The 19425-nt window shown below is 40.7% G+C and overlaps 1 protein-coding gene across 1 annotated transcript in view; it reads right to left on the bottom strand.

Moving 5' to 3' along the window:
• AP4E1 (adaptor related protein complex 4 subunit epsilon 1) overlaps positions 1-19425 on the bottom strand; it is a 103811-nt gene that overhangs the window by 56681 nt on the left and 27705 nt on the right. Inside the window, exons 4-9 of the mRNA XM_089666826.1 lie at positions 16493-16566; positions 14486-14607; positions 8262-8421; positions 7987-8153; positions 569-642; positions 356-478 (exon numbers count right to left, since the gene is read on the bottom strand). Coding sequence (XP_089522952.1) covers positions 356-478; positions 569-642; positions 7987-8153; positions 8262-8421; positions 14486-14607; positions 16493-16566 — 720 coding nt within the window. The remainder of the gene's footprint in view (positions 1-355; positions 479-568; positions 643-7986; positions 8154-8261; positions 8422-14485; positions 14608-16492; positions 16567-19425) is intronic.

Here is a 19425-nt window from a genome sequence, read left to right as displayed (position 1 = left end):
AGTGTGGTTTATTAATGTTTTTTTCCTTTCAGGCTCCCCTAGAATAGTGTGTGTGTGTGTGTGTGTGTGTGTTGATGCTGTTATATGTGGCCTGGGTATCTAGGTATCAGTGACCTCTGGTCAAGTATACTACTCACAAACATTCCTGAAGAAACGTGTGCGTCATACAGACATAATTTCATACAATTTTTTTTCCTTTGTGTATGTGTGTGTACTATGCACCCTCTCTGGTGGATTTAACATAAGATTACATACAAAATGCTAAGTATGGTGCCACAGTCACATAAGCAGGGGGTGGGGGGCATTTTTCTCTCTTCCAGTATATATACACACAAGCAACATATTCTCTACTTACCCAAATACTTTAGATTAATTTTTGGAGACAAAACAAATTTTCCAATGCATTTTGCAGCTTTTTCAAATAAATCAGATTTTGGATAAATAGTATAAATAGTCTGGACACATTCAAATAGAATAGCTAGAAAAAAAAGGAAGACAAAGATACTTTAGTTTATTGTTCTTTATTATTGTAAAAGTTTCATTTGGGGGGAAGGAAGTAATAACTTACCATACGTGATATTATGATTTATTTCCGCTCGCCGCAAGGACTCGTCCAACACATCATATATTAACTCGCTGGTGCTAAAAATGTAGCAAATATCAAAATTACACTATTAAACATTCTAAAGTATAATTATCGGAATGAAACCAAGGCATTGGCTTCAAGTAAAAAATTTCTACTGTGAGCAAGTAATACCTACAAAACATGCAGTATTTGAGAGCTATATTATATATATATACACACAGTGAAGGAAATAAGTATTTGATCCCCTGCTGATTTTGAATGTTTGCACACTCACAAAGAAATGACCAGTCTAAAAATCGAATGGTCCTACACTAAGGCTTGGGCTCCAGACCTGGGTAGAGAGGTGTCGGAGAAGAAATGGTCCACGTCGTTCCACTTTACTCATAAATCGTCTATTTCTTGCTACTCACAAGAAAATAATGTTAAGCTTCTTTCCTGATGGTATAGGGATCCCCTCTCCCTACACAATTTTTCCTTCTACACCTGATCTTTGTTGGCGCTGTGATAGAGCTGTTGGTACAGAACTCCACATCTGGTGGGATTGTGATCGAATACAACCCTTTTGGCGGCAGGTCTTTGCTGTATATAACGAGATCTACGGGAAGTCCTTGGCCCCTTCGCCGGAAATTGCTCTTCTTTCTATATTACCGGGCTCACAGGCATCACAGAAGAAAAGTCTGTTGCGTTTCTTCCTGTCTGCGGCCCGCAAATTAATACCCCTCTTTTGGAAATCAGCTGCCCCCCCCTTTCTCCCGATCTGGGTCTCCGTGCTTAATGATACCATGTGTATGGAGGAAATGCTAGCGTTTACTAAATGATACCTATGATAAACATAAGCTGTTGTGGTCGGTCTGGCTTCATTTCTCCTCCTCTACGACTCTCAGTGATATGTGTGCCCCTGCTGCTCTCTAGTGGAGTTATGCCTTGTCCCCCGACTCAATCTCATTTTGGCTTCTCCGCTGGTTGGACCCTGTGGTGCATGTCGTGCTGTGTGCGGCAGGGTTGCTTCCATGAGACACAAGTGGGCAGCTATCACATTGCTACCCTTTCCACTGACCCCTTTTCTTTTTTCTGTTTCCTCCCCCCCTTTTTTTTTTCCTCTCTCTTTCTCCTCAGTCACGGTTTACCATCTTGGTTGTGCGGAGCTCTTTCATATTGGTCCATACATCATGCCAGGGGATACCCCTCTGACAATCTGTTATGTTTTAGCTTCGTAATATGGGTTGTCAATACTTTCATCTTACTGTTATATTGCACTATTCACCCACATGGATCATAACCACCTCTCTGATGTTTTTCTTTTATGTACTTGTTTTTTATACTTCCTATGCTCTGCTAAATTTACGTAAAATAATAAAGACAAATTTACCTTTAAAAAAAAATCGAATGGTAGGTGTATTGTAACACAGAGACAGAGTAGCAACAAAAAAATTCAAAAGAAATGCATGTCTAACAAATTATGCACTGATTTGCATGTTCATGAGGGAAATAAGTATTTGATCCCCTTCACAAAACATTACTTAGTACTTGGTGGCATATCCCTTGTTGGCAATCACAGAGGTCAGACGTTTCCTGTAGTTGGCCACCAGGTTTGCACACATCTCAGGAGGGATTTTGGCCCACTTCTCTTGGCAGATCCTCTCCAAGTAATTAAGGTTTGGTGGCTGACATTTAATGTGGTTCTTCTTAAGCCACTCCTTTGTTGCCTTGGCCGTGTGTTTTGGGTCATTGTCATTCTGGAACATCCATCCATGACCCATTTTCAATGCCATGGCTGAGAGAAGAAGGTTCTCATCCAAAATTTGATGGTACATTGCCCGTCCATCATCCCTTTGATGCACTGCAGTTGTCCTGTCCCCTTAGAAGAAAAACACACCCAAAGCAGAATGTTTCCACCACGTTTGACAGTTGGGATGGTGTTCTTGGGGTCATAGGCAGCATTCCTCCTCCTCCAAACACGGCGACTTTAGTTGATGCCAAACAGCTCGATTTTGGTCTCATCTGACCACAACACTTCAACCAGTCCTCCTCTGCATCATTCAGATGTTCAGTGGCAAACCTCAGACGGGCCTGGACATGTGCTTTCTTGAGCAGAGGGACCTTGCGGGCACTGCAGGATTTCAATCCTTGCCGGTGTAGTGTGTTACCAGTTGTTTTCTTGGTGACTGTGGTCCCAGCTGCCTGGAGATCATTGACAAGATTCTCACGTGTAGTTCTGGGATGATTCCGCACTGTTCTCATGATCATTGACACTCCACGACGTAAGATCTTGCATGGTGCACCAGACCTAGGGAGACTGACAGTTGTTTTGTGTCTATTCCATTTGCGAATGATTGCACCAACTGTTGTCACCTTCTCACCAAGCTGCTTGGCGATAGTTTGGTAACCCAGTCCAGCCTTGTGTAGGTCTACAATCTTGTCCCTGACATCCTTGGACAGCTCTTTGGTCTTTGCCATGGTGGAGAGTTTGGAAACTGATTGTTTGATTGCTCCTGTGGACAGGTGTCTTTTATACAGTTAACAAAATGAGATTAGCAGCACTCTCTTTAAGAGACTGCTTCTAATCTCAGCTTGTTACCTGTATGAAAGACACCTGGTAGCCAGAAATCCTGCTGAATGATAGGGGATGATCAAATACTTATTTCCCTCATAAATATGCAAATCAGTGCATAATTTGTTAGACATGCATTTCTTTTGAATTTTTTTGTTGCTACTCTGTCTCTCAGTGTTACAATACACCTACCATTCGATTTTTTTAAAGGTAAATTTGTCTTTATTATTTTACGTAAATTTAGCAGAGCATAGGAAGTATAAAAAACAAGTACATAAAAGAAAAACATCAGAGAGGTGGTTATGATCCATGTGGGTGAATAGTGCAATATAACAGTAAGATGGAAGTATTGACAACCCATATTACGAAGCTAAAACATAACAGATTGTCAGAGGGGTATCCCCTGGCATGATGTATGGACCAATATGAAAGAGCTCCGCACAACCAAGATGGTAAACCGTGATTGAGGAGAAAGAGAGAGCGGAGACTGCGAGCCAGGCCTTCTCGCCCGATGTCAGTGCCTGACCTCACAAATATGCATCTGGAAAAATGGTCAAACATTCCCATAGACACATTCCTAAACCTCATGGACAGCCTTCCCAGAAGAGTTGAAGCTGTTACAGCTGCAGGATAGGCCAGCTCAATATTGAACCCTACGGTCTAAGACTGGGATGCCATTAAAATTCATGTGCTTGTAAAGGCAGGCGTCCCAATAGTTTTGACAATATAGTGTATATAGATAGAGAGATATCATCTCTATACAGGGGATGGCCAAAAAACTGGAAACACTACATGATTTGCATTGAAAGTGGAAATGATGTAACATTCTTTTGCATCCACTGTGTGATGAGACATCAAGCTAACAGGTAGGAAGCCTCACTTTCATCATTCACTGCTAGTAATGTGGAATCATGTCAGAGCTTACTGAGCATCAGAGGGCAAATTGTTGTTGCCCGCTTAGCTGGTGCCTTAGCAACTGAAGTTGCCAATTTATTTGCTGTGTCACAAGGTACAGCATCAAGCATATACAATTTCCAAGAAAACGTCTGATAGGAATAAGCGCAGTCAACTGACCGAAAGAGACAAAAAGGACATTGTGCAGGATTGTGACTCAGAATAAGAAAACAACTGCAGCAAAGTGACTGCAGAGCTCAATCTCAGTCCCATGAAGACTCAGATTGAGCTCTGCAGTCACTTTTTGACATACTGTATGACGTGAGAGAAATCTCCCCAGTGGAGACACCGACACAAAATAACTAGCCTTTTCAGACACCACCAAAAGAACATTTTCACTGGCACTCCTGCGTTTAGCATTTATAAATGCGGAAGTCATCTGGGAAGTATAAACAGCATCACTATTTCCTGCATTTTGATGTTCCTGATTAAATTGTGACTAAACATGGCTAAACTTGCTTTACACATGTTTTGGCCTGGTTCACACGTGGTTCATGCATTTTTTAGTGCTTTTTGCAGAAACGCACTACAATCCATTTAACATGGCTTCCTATGGGACACAATCACATCTATGCTTAATTGAGCTGCTGCATTTTTGGAAAGGGTCAAGGACATTTTTAAACACAAAAAGAAGTGTTTTTGTAATAATAGAGCTCAATAGAGATCCTGCCAAAACACAGAGTGTTTTGCTGAGTTTTGCTTTTTTATTCTGCCCAGCAACAAAAACATTTCCCCTTTGACAAAAAAAAAGAAAAAAAAAGAAAAAAAAAACACGCAAAACACGGTACAAAACGCGCAGGCAAAAAAATATATATATACGCAAAACGTACTGCAAAAAGCACTGCAAAACAGACAAAAACGCAAACTGCATTGGCGTGAACCAGGCCTTAGACTGAGTCTAATCAGATCCTGAATGCACAAATTAAATTTTTTCTAAAAACGCAGCTAAAAACTTACTGCACCTAAACACTGGTAAATGCACGGCGTGAATAGCACCATATAAAATTAATACATGCATTTATATATGTGTTTACAAATGTCCTCTAAACACACAGAACTGCAAGTTTGACAGTGCCAGTGTGAATGAAACCTTATACTACCCTACTATCATTCCCGATTGAAAAAGATCTTTTTGCTAGAGTACCACTTTAAATAAAGCAAGTTCACCCAATTTTTGGATGGAATTCAAGTCGTGACTTCAATCAAATCATGGAAGTTCTCAAAATTTCTCAATTGTTCAAATATGATCACATTAAATCTTTGAGCCACCCCCTGACTCAAAAGTACCCTTTTTGTATGCCAATCTTTCTAACAATTTTGGATAAAGGGAAATCTTTACAAAGCAATGCATTTTAGACAGTCATCCCTGGAAGAGGTGTCCCTATTGAAAGATTCACACTTTGTCCCTGTTCTGGTGACAACTGTAAAATTTTGGATTCCACATTACTTTCCGATTTGTCAACAATGGTCACCAGGAGAAAGAGTGATTCTACCTATTGCCAACACAGATAGCAACACAAAAGGTGGTAGCGGTTCTAAACCCTTCCCTACACGATCCAAAAAAATATTTTAAAACTGAATTCCAGAAATTGCTGTTTTGCATAGGTACATTGGTCCAGCCTGGACCAATGAAGTATGCATAAATCATACCTAAAAGGATCCCTGTGGAAGCAGAAAATCACTGTAGCAGTCACTACTTCTACAGTGATCACTTTCTTCCGGATCCTGCTCAGCATGGGTGCCAATCACAGAACACCTTGCATTTTTCTCAATGAATGCAAGGCATTCTCTGACTGGGCAAGGTGGAAAAGTGGGGCTGGGACATCACAATCTCCACTTTTTCCAATCAGAGAATGCTTTGAATTCACCTAAAAAAAAATGCAAGGTGTTCTATGAATGGCACCTAAGCCAAGTGAGCAACCCCATGCTTACCATGCAGCACAGCAGCTGCTTGACACAGAACCCCCAAGGACAAAGGTGATCACTGAGGTAGAGAGTGTGGCAGATTTGTACTTACATTGGTCAAAGATGGAATATTGTAACTATGCAAAAAGAAAGACACCATGGAATTCAGCTTTAAAGTGGACCCAAACTACAGAAATGGGCATCTTAAAAGAGAAGATATAGAAATGTTAATTGCCCAAAAAAATTTGTCTTGGATTCCTCCTGAAAAAAAGGCACATATTGATGAGATTGTGCCAAGGCCCTCTTGTTAAGTAACCGCATAGCTGGATGTCTGCAGTGTAAGAGTGTCTAAGGCAATGGAACATCTGATGGCTGGTCTCACGAGATATGGAGTGAGATTTTGGGATGCTCTTACTGTGCTGGTGCTTCTTGCTATAAAAAAAGCTGTATATGAGGACCTGCAGTGATCTTCTGCTTCATTTAATGTTTGAAGCTGAGATTTCTGCACCTTTCCTGCTGTTGCTGCTGTAATATTCTTACACCAGTGATCAGATCACCAGCCATCAGGGGGCAGCTCTGACGTAATGAAGCAAAGTCCAGCACCACCAACAAGATGGTGACCTCCACAAAGAGACACAGTGTGGAACAAGGCATGAATAGTGATTAATGGGAAAAGGATCAGCTGCAGGAAGACCACGGGCAATACGGATGACTAGTCCTTTTTCCTCTCTTTGTTCTTTCTGGGCAGAGCTTCCACTGTACAGGTCCTCCTTAACCACTTGCCCACTAGGCACTTATACCCCCTTCCTTACCAGGCCAATTTTCAGCTTTCAGCGCTGCCGCACTTTGATTGACAATTGCGCGGTCATGCAACATTGTACCCATATGAAATTTTGATCATTTTTTTCTCACAAATAGAGCTTTCTTTTGGTGGTATTTAATCGCCACTGGGCGCTTTACTTTTTGCGCTATAAATTAAAAAAGTGCAAAAAATTTGAAAAAAAAAAAAAAGTTTCTTTGTTTCTATTATAAAATTTTTCAAACAGGTATTTTTTCTCCTTCACTGATGTGCGTTGATGAGGCAGCACTGATAGGCGGCACTGATGGGCACTGATAGGCAGCACTAAAGGGCACTGATAGGCAGTACTAATGAGGTGGCACGGATAGGCGGCACTGATAGACAGCACTAATGAGGTGTCACGGATAGGCGGCACTAATATGCAGCACTGATAGGCGGCACTGATAGGTGACACTGATGATGGGTACTGATAGATGGCACTGACTGGCATCACTGCTGGGCACTGACTGGCAGCACTGACTGGCACAACCGCTGGGCACTGACTGGCAGCACTGCTGGGCTGCACTGGTGGGCGGCACTGGTGGGTGGGCACAGGTGGGTGGCACTGGTGGGCACAGGTGGGTGGCACTGGTGGGCACAGGTGGGTGGCACTGCAGAGTGGCACAGGTGGGTGCACTGCTGGGCACAGGTGGGCGGAGCTAGTGGGCGCACTGCTGGGCACAGGTGGGCGGAACTTGTGGGTGGCACTGCTGGGCACAGATCATCAGGGCACTGATCATCAGTGGCCCTGATGATCGGTGCCGATCCTCGCTCTGACAGCGTGAGGAAAGTGCAGCCGACAACCGGCACTTGCATTTCCCTGTGATCAGCGTGTAATTGGACACCGCTGATCACGTGGTAAAAGGCCGGTATGATCGGCCTTTTACCACATCTCATGATCAGCTGTGTCCGTAGGACACAGTGATCACGGAGATCGCCGGGTGCGCGCCCCCTGGGGCGCGCAGGAGAGCGCGTTCTGGGGGACGTCATATGCCGTCCACCCAGAACTGGCCGGCCGCAGTGAAGCCGTCATTCGGCTATCTGCGGTCGGCAACTAGTTAAGTTGATAATGTAGTCAGCTGAGCCCACAGTCATATCACAATAATTCTAGCAAATTACTGGTCTATTTCACAACAGATAAATAATTTTTACCTGGGATCATCCTTTCCTAATAGTCTCAATATCCGTAAGAGTTGAATTTGAAGCCAGGGTGCTGGGACACTATGGTAATTAAAATCTACAGGTAGCTTTCCTCCAACCACCTGTTTCAAAATTGTGACAAATGAGCCTGTCAGGTCTTTGTATCCAGATGGGTTGTCCTGTGTAACAGAAATAAACATGCAAGAGTTTATAAATGAGATGTGCATTCAAATTCAAAGTGACCACTGGTAATAGTATTCCAGTTATGAGAAAAAAAATGTTTTTACCTTGATGGCCTGCAGATATATATGTAAAGAGGCAGCCATGACTCCCACATCCCGATCACACAGAGCTTTCCGAAACTTCTCCTGTATGTGCTGTACTTGTGTGGGCGCAATCATATAAAATTTATACAATGCCAACACTGCTTTCCTTCTCACGATTTCCCTAGAAAATAAGGTGTCAAAGAATACAGGTTCCAAAACTGATAAATATACATGTAACAGCTGCCAAATTACAAATTTAACAATACTCTAACAGCAACAATATTCAGTTCTTTGCAAGGTATATTTAAGTAAGGGCAGCACAGTGGCTAAATGGTTAGTACTTCTGCCTGGCAGTACTAGGGTTTGTTGGTTCGAATCCCAGCCACAGCACCACCTGCCTGGAGTTTGCATGTTCTCCCCCTGTGCCTGCGTGGGTTTCCTCCGGGTCCTGCGGTTTCCCCCCACACTCCAAAAGACATGCTGGTAGGTTAATTGGCTCCTGTCTAAATTGGCCCAAGTATGTGTATGTATGAATGTGAGTTAGGGACCTTAGATTGTAAGCCCCTTGAGGGTTAGGGACTGATGTGAATGTACAATATATATGTGTAAAGCGCTGCGTAAATTGACGGCGCTATATAAAGTACCTGAAATAAATAAATAAGTACAACAACATATAGGCTGCTGTACCTTCAACAAATGGATCTAAGCTTCATCAGTCACTAGTGGAAATTTTCTAATCAGGTTTGGCACTAAACTGTAAGTAGCTACAGAGGTCAACGCATATAAACAAATGCAAAATTAAAATACACATATGGGTCTATGGGGATATAAAGAATGTTACATAACTAATGTAACAATTTTCTGCAGTGGATTTGAGCACATAAAACTCAGAATGCAGCAGCTCAATCCAGCAGACACAGGATTTGTTTCCCCCATGTGACTAGCTTGTCTTCAATTACTGTAATATTACTGCAGCCTCTAGATGATTATGGCATTTTGCATCACTGCCAGTATAAACACAGTAGAGAACAGTATTGGAGAAGAATGGAAATGGTTCAAAATGGCACATCTCTCTGGCCACAGATGTCTATGCAAGTCGTACCTGAAGTAGTTCATGCACTACTTTCAAAATCTGTGCGACTCCAACCAAGTCGAAATCGTACAAATATGACTGCTTTAATTATGGACAATAGGGTGCAACTTGCCATGCAATTTGAAACTCTCATCGCATGGCAAATCACATGGTAAGTCGCACCCGGTATGACCAGGCGCTAAGGCTTGGCTAACATATATGCATTTTGCATTTGATCCTTTCTCCAGTGCTTTTTGCAGTTAGCTTTGCGGTTTTCTACACGCAATTTTGACGCCTTTTTTTTTTTGCTGGGCAGAATAAAAATACAAAAAAGGCAAACGCGGCAAAAATACACTACCATGCATTTCAGCAGCTTCTCCATTGAACACAAGAATGTTATAAAAGCACTAAAAAGGGATACAGAAAGGTACCTGAAAGGTCAGGTGCAGATCTCCTAGTGGCATCAAAAAAAATGAAAGCAACTGTATTCCAACCAGTGAGCAATAGATACAGATTCACTAGGAAAAAGTGAAGAAAGGGAAGGTATCGTCACCTCCTGCAAGACCTGAATCAACTGGCAGAACTCGGACTTACACTAGGTCAAAAATGTTGTGTGGGATAGAGCCAGTGGAAACCTTAAAGGTCCCTAAAAAAGGGGGGGGGGTGTCACAGGCTCCACAAAAAATGATAAAGCGAACCTATCCATATATCTATCCCAAGGTATTGGAGTATAAGCAAGGACGGGGGGGGGGGTTAGCCCCGTTGAGGCAGGTTCAGTCAAAGGGAACGCTCGAAAGTCACATGGGGCAATGTTACATTATAGTCTATTATCTACTTTGTAGAACTTTCATTCATACAAAGAAATTGTTCCAATAATGGAACTACAGAATACAACACGGAAAGAGAAAATAGCAAGCTTGATCAAGTCATCCAATAATAGGACAAACGAACAATAGCTGTTCTGTAAGCAAAATAAATTATACATTTAAAGCTAAATATTATTTGATGCAATTCACACCTCTATCTCACATTACAGCTTTGCAGAATAGTTTAATTTAGCCATTTATCACCAACTTCTGAATCTAGAATTAAACTTGAAATCTTCAATAAACGTAATGACAGATTTGCACAACAGGCATGTTGACAAGTAAAAAATATAGTAGGCTTTAAATTGGCTGTTTTGTCAAGTGGTGACTTTTGACCATCTGATCTGATGAAGTGCACCTATACTATATTTAACCATTTCAATACCGTGCAATTTTACACCTTCCTGCCCAGGCCAGTTTTCACGTTTCAGCGCTCTCACACTTTGAATGACAATTGCGCAGTCATACAACACTGTACCCAAACTAAAATTTTATCATTTTCTTCACACAACTAGAGCTTTCTTTTGGTGGTATTTAATCACCGCTGGGGTTTTTATTTTTTGCTAAATTAACAAAAAAAGGCCAAAAATGTTGAAAAGAAAATACACGTTTTTCTTTGTTTCCGTTATAAAAATTTACAAATAAATAATTGTTCTTCATAAATTTAGGCCGAGATGTATTCTGCTACATGTCTTTGGTGAAAATAACCCAAATTAGGATGTATTATTTAGTTTGTAGGAAAGTTATAGAGTTCACAAACTATGGTATAGATCTGATTATTGATCAATCCTGAAGTACTGACGGCCAATCTAATTTCTTGAGGTCTAACAATGTCCAAATAGTACAGTTATCCCCCAAATGACCCCTTTTTGCAGAGTAGACAGTCCGACGTACTTCATAAGAGGCATGGCGAGTTTTTTGAAGTTGTATTTTTTTTGTCAGAATTTTTCAGAAAATGAAAAAATTAAAAAAATTATTTTCACTATTTTTTTTTTACATACTGTCACCAGTGCAGTACAGCGTCATCATATAACTGGCATGGCGGTGAACAGGGACACTGACTGGTGACAGTATGAAAAAAAATATATATATAATTTATTTTTTTATTTTTTTTATTATTTTTAATTTTTTATTACTTTTTTTTATTTTTTTTTTAACATTTTTTTTTCATATTTTACTATGACCAAAGTAGTACAATGTTACCATAGTAACATTGTACTACTTTGGGGAAGTGATCAGTATTTTTTTTTTTTTTTTTTTACACAATTTGCTTATAGCAAAGAAATACTTTGCTATAAGCAAGCATTTACCTGAATGAAATGGATTCATTCAGCTTTTTTTTTTTTTGTGCTTAGCTGTGATTTGGTCACAGCTAATCACATGACATGTGCATGTGATTAGCTGTGACCATTCACAGCTAGGCACTAGTATACAATGGATGGCATCATGAATGAAGCCATCCATTGTATACAACTGTCATGTGACCTGCTGTGATTGGTCACAGCAGGTCACATGGTACCTGCAACGGAGCCAGTACTCGGATCTGTCATCGGCCGTGTCCGAGGTACACGCCCGGTGACAGATCGAGCCGCTGCGCCGCTCTGCATTAGCGCAAACGGCGCATGTGCGGGAGCACGCCAAATGGCGTGCCCCCGGAGTGGAGAAGCAACTTTCAAGCCGCCAAACGGCCATTGGCCGGGCGGCAAATGGTTAATGTTTAGTTAAACTTAAAACCATGTTAACTGTGAGTTCACCAGATGCCATTCACTTTTATGCATCCTTTCCTGTCCCCAGGAGCCACATAGAGACTGGGTGTTTTGATGTCACATACATATACTGTATTAGGTAGCTCATAGATTATGCAATTTTCCTTCCTTGCACCATGGGTGGAAGGAAAGAAAGTTGCATGATCCCCCCCCAAAATCAACAAAGTTAGTATCCCTCCCCCAGTACTATTGTGTTGTGTCAGCAGGAAGCCTTCTCTGCCATCAAAACACAATGATCACCACTATAGCTGCCAGTAGTGAGCGCATGAAGAAAATCGGACAGGCTGGTTGTACTGAAGTTGATTGGTAAATCGACTTCAATACAATCAGCTTGCCCATAGATGGGTTGAAATTCATCCGCTTACTGCTGAACCGGATTAAATTCAATTCATTCCACACCGGCATTACAGGCAGAGCAGTCGTGATACTGGAAACGCAAGTAGCTGGTGTAGGATTTTAGGACAAGCACAGAAATGGGGACTCTAAAATTAAATTTAAAAAAAAAAAAAGGTCTTACATGGAGTGTCAATCCATTTGAAGCCAGAACTAAATGTTACACAAATGGCAGAGCACAAACTGCAAAATGCAGTGACCATAACAAATTAGTAAAAATCTATTTGCAGTGTAAAATCTGACTACTCTATTACTCAGGGTTTGTGAATTCTTTTTCTTTATTAGTCCACTGGATCAAACAGTTTTTGTAAAGGTTCCATGATTGTAATGTTACTTCCACACATTTCATTTGTTTGCAGTTTCTATATATTCAGGAAGTTGCTTCATAGACAAATATACAGGTTCTCCCTCTAAAGTCAGTATGCCACACTGTTCAGCTAAAGTGGGGTACACACCATGTGAAAATCATCCGATTTTCCACGAGTATCATGATGAACACAACAATGGTATTAACATACACGAAAATCCTTGAATGAAAAAGGCAAACGTTCTTTCTTGGGTAGGAGTTTTATGTTTGTTGCCACCTTCTTATGCGTTGTTCTTTGCAGACGCAAAAATGTGCATATTTTTCTACTCAGTTATTTCTGTATAATTACTATACAAATTGAGCAAGAAGCAGATGTGTTCATGTACAATAACATTTTCTAGCTTGCACCTTTGTGTTTTTTTTTTCATTTGAACAGTCGGAATCTGCTGTTAAAAGGATTATACGAACGATCAGATAATCGACCAATCCATCCTTGTAATTCTCTTCCGATTTTTTTTATAGTGTGTACCCAGCTTAAGTCCTGTTGAGAGGTTGAGCATAGATCACACGCAGATTGTACCGTTACCCGTCAGTATGCACAGACCGGTAGACTTGCACTGAGAAAGTGGAACGGTCACACATAGTGGGGTTGATATACTAAAACTGGAGAGTGTAAAATCTGGTGCAGCTCTGCACAGAAACGAAGGTTGCACCGATAACGATATCGGTGTTGTTACTAAGCAACTTGTACTCATGCAAATTCTCCGATTCCTAAAACCAATACATTTTTGTGTGGTGCGATTTGAGCCCATACAAAATGAATGGGCTCGAATCACATGTGATTTGAACAGGAATGAAGTGCGATTCCTGTCCAAATCAAATGCGGTGCGATTCGTGTCCAAATCGCATGCGGTTTCCCTAAGGCTGCAGTGTGATTTTCAGTGCAATTTGAGCCATTCATTTTGTAAGGCTCGAATTGCACTGCACCCACAGGGAAACCACATGAGATTCAATTCGGGAATCGCACCGCATTCCTGTTCAAATTACATGCAATTCTTTGAGCCTCCAGGTTTTATTGTCAAAGCTTAATTGAACACGCTGAAGTTAGAAACTGATTGGCTACCATGCACAGCTGCACCAGATTTTGCACTCTCCAGTTATAGTAAATCAATGTCAGTATCTTTTACCCCCCAAACAAAGACACTGGGTATTTTCAATATCACACCATGTTTGCCTCAACACACTACAGTCTATCAACTTTTTTTTTAACACAGGGGGAATCCTTGGACTATCTGGGCGGAACCCTTGCTAATACGTACTATATCTACAACTCACAGCACAACAGCATGGTTGTCACTGGTAATAATGCTCATTACATTTGTAGTCATTGGAAAGAATCTCCTATTCACAGATAACTAAAAAAAGATCATTGTTGTCAATCGTTACTCATCTGAGAGGCAGAAGCTGCTCATTTATCAAGGAACACCTTGCGACCTTTGGGTTAAACCTAGGATTCCAAAGAACTTTGGTGGAAAATGGCTGCACTAGAACAAGTTAACATTTTGGCAAACGTTGTTGTAATTCTTGCTTTTATCAAATATACATTGAATTACTGATTTTATGACTTATGGCTTACCCTAGGCCCTATCAAACATGGGAGAGGAGTTTAAAAAGCATACTTTCAGTTCTAAGAAACTGTAGAATAATCTCAGGTTAACAATGATCAAAGTTATATCTCTCACATCCAAAATGTTTATATTGCAACACATAAAGGTGATGAACGCTTTACAAATACACATTACATCCTAGCACCAATGTTCTACAAATCATGTTTGGCTTACTTAGAATGTTGCAGCTTGTCCTCTATGAGTGGCAAAGCAGCTGGAATCATCTCTCGAGGAAATATCTGACTCACCACAGTCAAAGCCATACACACCTCCACCAGATTGGTGCTCTGCAAGTCCTAAGAGAACACATTGAAAGGAAACTATAACAGAAGAACAGTCACTGAGGATAGATATTCATTGACATTATTCTTCAAGTTCTATTCATTCAACCATTCTCCAAAACCAGCACCTACCACACCTCCCTTTTTCAATAGAGAAAACGTTTGGGAGTGTCAAGAGGCTCACATGCTAAACAAAACAAAACAAAACAAAAATATTAAAACAAAAAAACCCAGAACTTTCCAATTGTTTCAGGGAGGGTATATTTTGGCTGTTAACCACTTCCAGTCCGGACACTTTTACCCCTTCCTGACCAGGGCCATTTTCAGCTTTCAGTGCTATCACACTTTGAATGACAATTGCGCAGTCATGCAACACTGTACCCATATGAATTTTTTACCATTTTTTTGAGACAGATAAAACTTTATTTTGGTCGTATTTATTCACCGCTATTTTTGTTGCTATGTAAATGAAAATGTCCAAAAATTTTGAAAAAAAGTGTTTTTCTTATAAAATTTAGCAAATAAATAAAATTTCATCATAAATCTTGGCCAAAATTTAATCTGTTATCTTTTTAGTAAAAAAAAAAAAAAAAAAATATAAGCCAAATTAGTTTATAACCAAAAATTATAATTTTTAAACATTTTTCTTTTAAATTTTTTTTTAGATTATTTTATTTTATTTTTTTTTTACATACTGTCACCCTAGCAGTACAGTGTCACCATGGTGACACTGCACTACTTTTGGGGGGGTGATGAAGATTTTTTTTTTTTATCTTACACTGATTGCTTTTACACCCATATAGGATGTAAAAGCAATAATTTCGCTCTCTGTCTGCATTCTTGCAGCCATTGAGAACTACTGAGTGAGCTGTGATTGGTCACAGCTTGTCACATGGTACAAGGCTGTTGTGAATAGCCTTGTACCATGTGACCTCTGTGATCATTCACAGATTTCACACGTAGTAAGCAATGATGTCAGAAGTGACATCTTGCTTACTACTTTGCATGTGATCACGGATTGGCCAATCAGTGATCACATGATCGGGACCTCGTACAGAGGTCCCATCCGACGATCGGTGTTTCACTGTGTCCGGAGGACAAAGCAGGCACCGGATCGTGGTGCTGCGCTCTCCCAGGGAGCACGCACAAGCAGTGTGCGGGGAGGCCGTTTATAAACGGTCACCCAAGCCTGCAGTGCCACCGTCCGGCCGTTTATATACAACGGCCAGTCGGGAAGTGGTTAAAAGCATTTATAGAAAGTTAATGTTTAGTGAGCATTAATGATGTGGAGCTGTCTGAGATGCTTTGATACACATCAGAAGGAAGCAGGTACAGTATATACCAGCGTATAATACATTTTTGATTCTGAGCATTTGCATTGACCGCATGCAGTATATTCAAGGCTAAATATAATGATCTTTCACAGAAGTTCACATCACTCTGACACATCAGGCAACTATCACATAGCATGTAATATCCCACTCCTTAGTTGGCGCATGTGGTTTACACATTGTTTACAGTTTTCACAAAGTTAATCTTACAAAAATAATCTCATCTGAAATTTTTAAGAATATGCTAACAATTTTTTACCCAAAATGAACAGGCCAAGGTCACCTGTTATGGAAATAACTGGGTCTAAAACACCTGTATCCATCTTATAGTTATGGCTACCACATAATACCCCTATCTACATGTGGATGAGAGATTCTGTGTGTTTGATCTCTGGATTTACCTTCATGGCAGACAGACTTTAATACATATGAAGGAAATGTCAGTGAATTGGAGGGGGCTACAGCACATCCCAGCAAACACTATACAAAAAACTCTGTGTACAAGGTTCTGTGCGGTGTATTCCTAAGAGAGCTGCACAAAACTGACAAATCTCCATGTTGAATGTTACCTTTAGGACTGTATTTACTAACAAGAGCAGCAACTCGTGGTTCTCATGAAGGAACAGTGACACTGCAAGATATCCTAAAAAGAAAACCAAAGACATACAATTATATGGGGGTTCTGATATAATTTTCCTTTTTGACAACAGATGTCATATACGCAACACAGTTCAACTCATCCTAATTACAAATCCATTTAAATAAAAATCGGTACTATAAGTTTGCCATGGAAGAAATACAGGGACTTCCATTGCAGGCCTTCTTTCAAAAATGCCAGTTGCCTGACAGATATGCCAACCCTCCAGTTCTACAATTTCCAGATCAATAAAGTGAAAAAGTATGCAGAGCAGGAAAGTCAGAGAATAATTAGAAGTCCTTATTATTATTATTATTATACAGTATTTATATAGCGACAAAAAATTTGCTCAGCGCATTATCAACATGATTATCCTGTGACTCTATATATCAAAGCAAGAGAGTCAGAATTATAGCCATCATTTTCCTGAGGAAGGGTCAGCAGTGGCAGCCTCCATGTTTATCTTATCACTTGTACTACCAAACAGCACATTGTTACCCCCTATCTTCTATTCTCCTTTTTAAGACAATATGTTTTAGGACTGTCATAAACCACCAAAAAGAACACCCTACCACTTACATAACTGGATTAGATCTACAAAGTTACGATTAAACCCTTATGAGTTCAATATTGTTAATAGACCACATCACCAAAGGTTTCAATATAAAAGAAAGTCATACATTTTACTAACCAACTCCAGTCCGAGGCAATTCTGACATTCATCTCCTACGTGTAAAAATCAGCTTTTTTTTTTTTTTGCCTATGCTAGAAAAACTACTTAGAACCACCAAAAACAATATATATATATATATATATATATATATATATATATATATATAAAGATGGCCGCCGGGCCTCCTCGTGGCTCCAGGCGGCTAAGACGTCACGCTCTGTTGGCTCCTCCTAAGGCCTTTCGTGCCAATGCACATCATCAGAGGGGAGGCCAACACTGTGCCCGGCGGCCATCTTACTTTTGGATCAGTCACACTTTACATACAGTTGCAAGAAAAAGTATGTGAACCCCTTGGGATTACGTGGAGTTTTGCATGAATTGGGCATAAAATGTGCTCTGAACGTCATCTAAGTCACAACAATAGAAGAACACAGTCTGCTGAACATAATACTACACAAACATTAGATGTTCCCATGGTTTAATTGCACATAACATGTAAACATTCACAGTGCAGGGAGGAAAAAGTATGTGAGTCCCTAGCTTAATGACTTCTCCCAGAGCTAATTGGAGCCAGGAGTGAGCCAACCTTGACTCCAATCAGTGTGATGATATTGGATGTGTTGCTGACAGCTGTCCTGCCCTTAAAAAACACACCTGTTTTGGGTTTACTGGTTTCAAGAAGCACTCTCTGATGTGAACCATGCCTCGCAGAAAAGAGCTCTCAGAAGACCTATGATCAAGAATTGTTGACTTGCATGAAGCTGGAAAGGGTTACAAAAGTATCTCCAAAAGCCTTGATGTTCATGTGTCCACGGTAAGACAGACTGTCTACAAATGGAGAAAGTTTAGCACTGTTGCTACTCTCCCTAGGCATGGTCGTCCTGTAAAAATGACTGCAAGAGCACAGCGCAGAATGCTGCATGAGGTAAAGAAGAATACCAGAGTGTCAGCTAAAGACCTACAGAAATCTCTGGCACATGCTAACATTTTTGTTGACACATCTACAATAAGGAAAACATTAAACAAGAATGGAGTACATGGGAGGACACCACGGAGGAAGCCATTGCTGTCCAAAAAGAATATTGTAGCACGTTTGAAGTTTGCAAAAGAGCACCTGGATGTTCCACAGCACTACTGGCAAAATATACTGTGGACAGATGAAACCAAGATTGAGTTGTTTGGGAAGAACACACAACACTATGTGAGGAGAAAAAAAGGCACAGCACACCAACATCAAAACCTCATCCCCACTGTAAAACATGGCGGAGGGAGCATCATGGTTTGGGGCTGCTTTGCTGCCTCAGGGCCTGGACGGATTGTTGTCATTGATGGGAAAATGAATTCCAGAGTTTATCAAGACATTTTGCAGGAAAACGTACGACCATCTGTCCGCCAACTGAAGCTCCGCAGAGGATGGGTGATGCAACAGGACAATGACCCAAAGCATACAAGTAATTCTTCAAAACAATGGCTGCCACAGCACAGAATACGCCTTCTGGAGTGGCCCAGTCAGAGTCCTGACCTCAACCCGATTGAAATGCTGTGGCATGACCTTAAGAGAGCGATTCACACCAGACATCCCAAGAATATTTCTACACTGAAACAATTTTGTGAAGAGGAGTGGTCCAAAATTACTCCAGATCGTTGTGCAGGTCTGATCTGCAACTACAGGAAACGTTTGGTTGAGGTTATTCCTGCCAAAGGAGGGTCAATCAGTTATTAAATCAAAGGTTCACATACTTTTTCCTCCCTGCACTGTGAATGTTTACATGTTATGTGCAATTAAACCATGGCAACATCTAATGTTTGTGTAGTATTATGTTCAGCAGACTGTGTTCTTCTATTGTTGTGACTTAGATGACGTTCAGAGCACATTTTATGCCCAATTCATGCAAAACTCCACGTAATCCCAAGGGGTTCACATACTTTTTCTTGCAACTGTATCATTTACTGTTTGAGTGTTTCTACCCTGTTTCATCTGCAATATTTTTTGAAATAAATTCCTTGATTTTACCTACTACACTATGAGGCATTTTTTTGGCTCCTATTGGAGCTAATAAATTCCAGGATATCCTATTACCCATCATTGCCACCGGAGGGAGTTCCATACCCAAAAGTTTACCCAGCTCTAAGGGGATTCCTGGACCTGGAAGCTGCCTACTACATCAGGATCATCTGCTCCCAGATGGATA

Source organism: Staurois parvus, unplaced genomic scaffold (assembly GCF_062004578.1).
Source record: "Staurois parvus isolate SC_StPar_1 unplaced genomic scaffold, SC_StPar_1.0 ptg002864l, whole genome shotgun sequence".
NCBI lineage: Eukaryota > Metazoa > Chordata > Amphibia > Anura > Ranidae > Staurois > Staurois parvus.
Note: the sequence above shows the minus strand (reverse complement) of the source record. Positions and strands in the feature narration are given on the sequence as shown.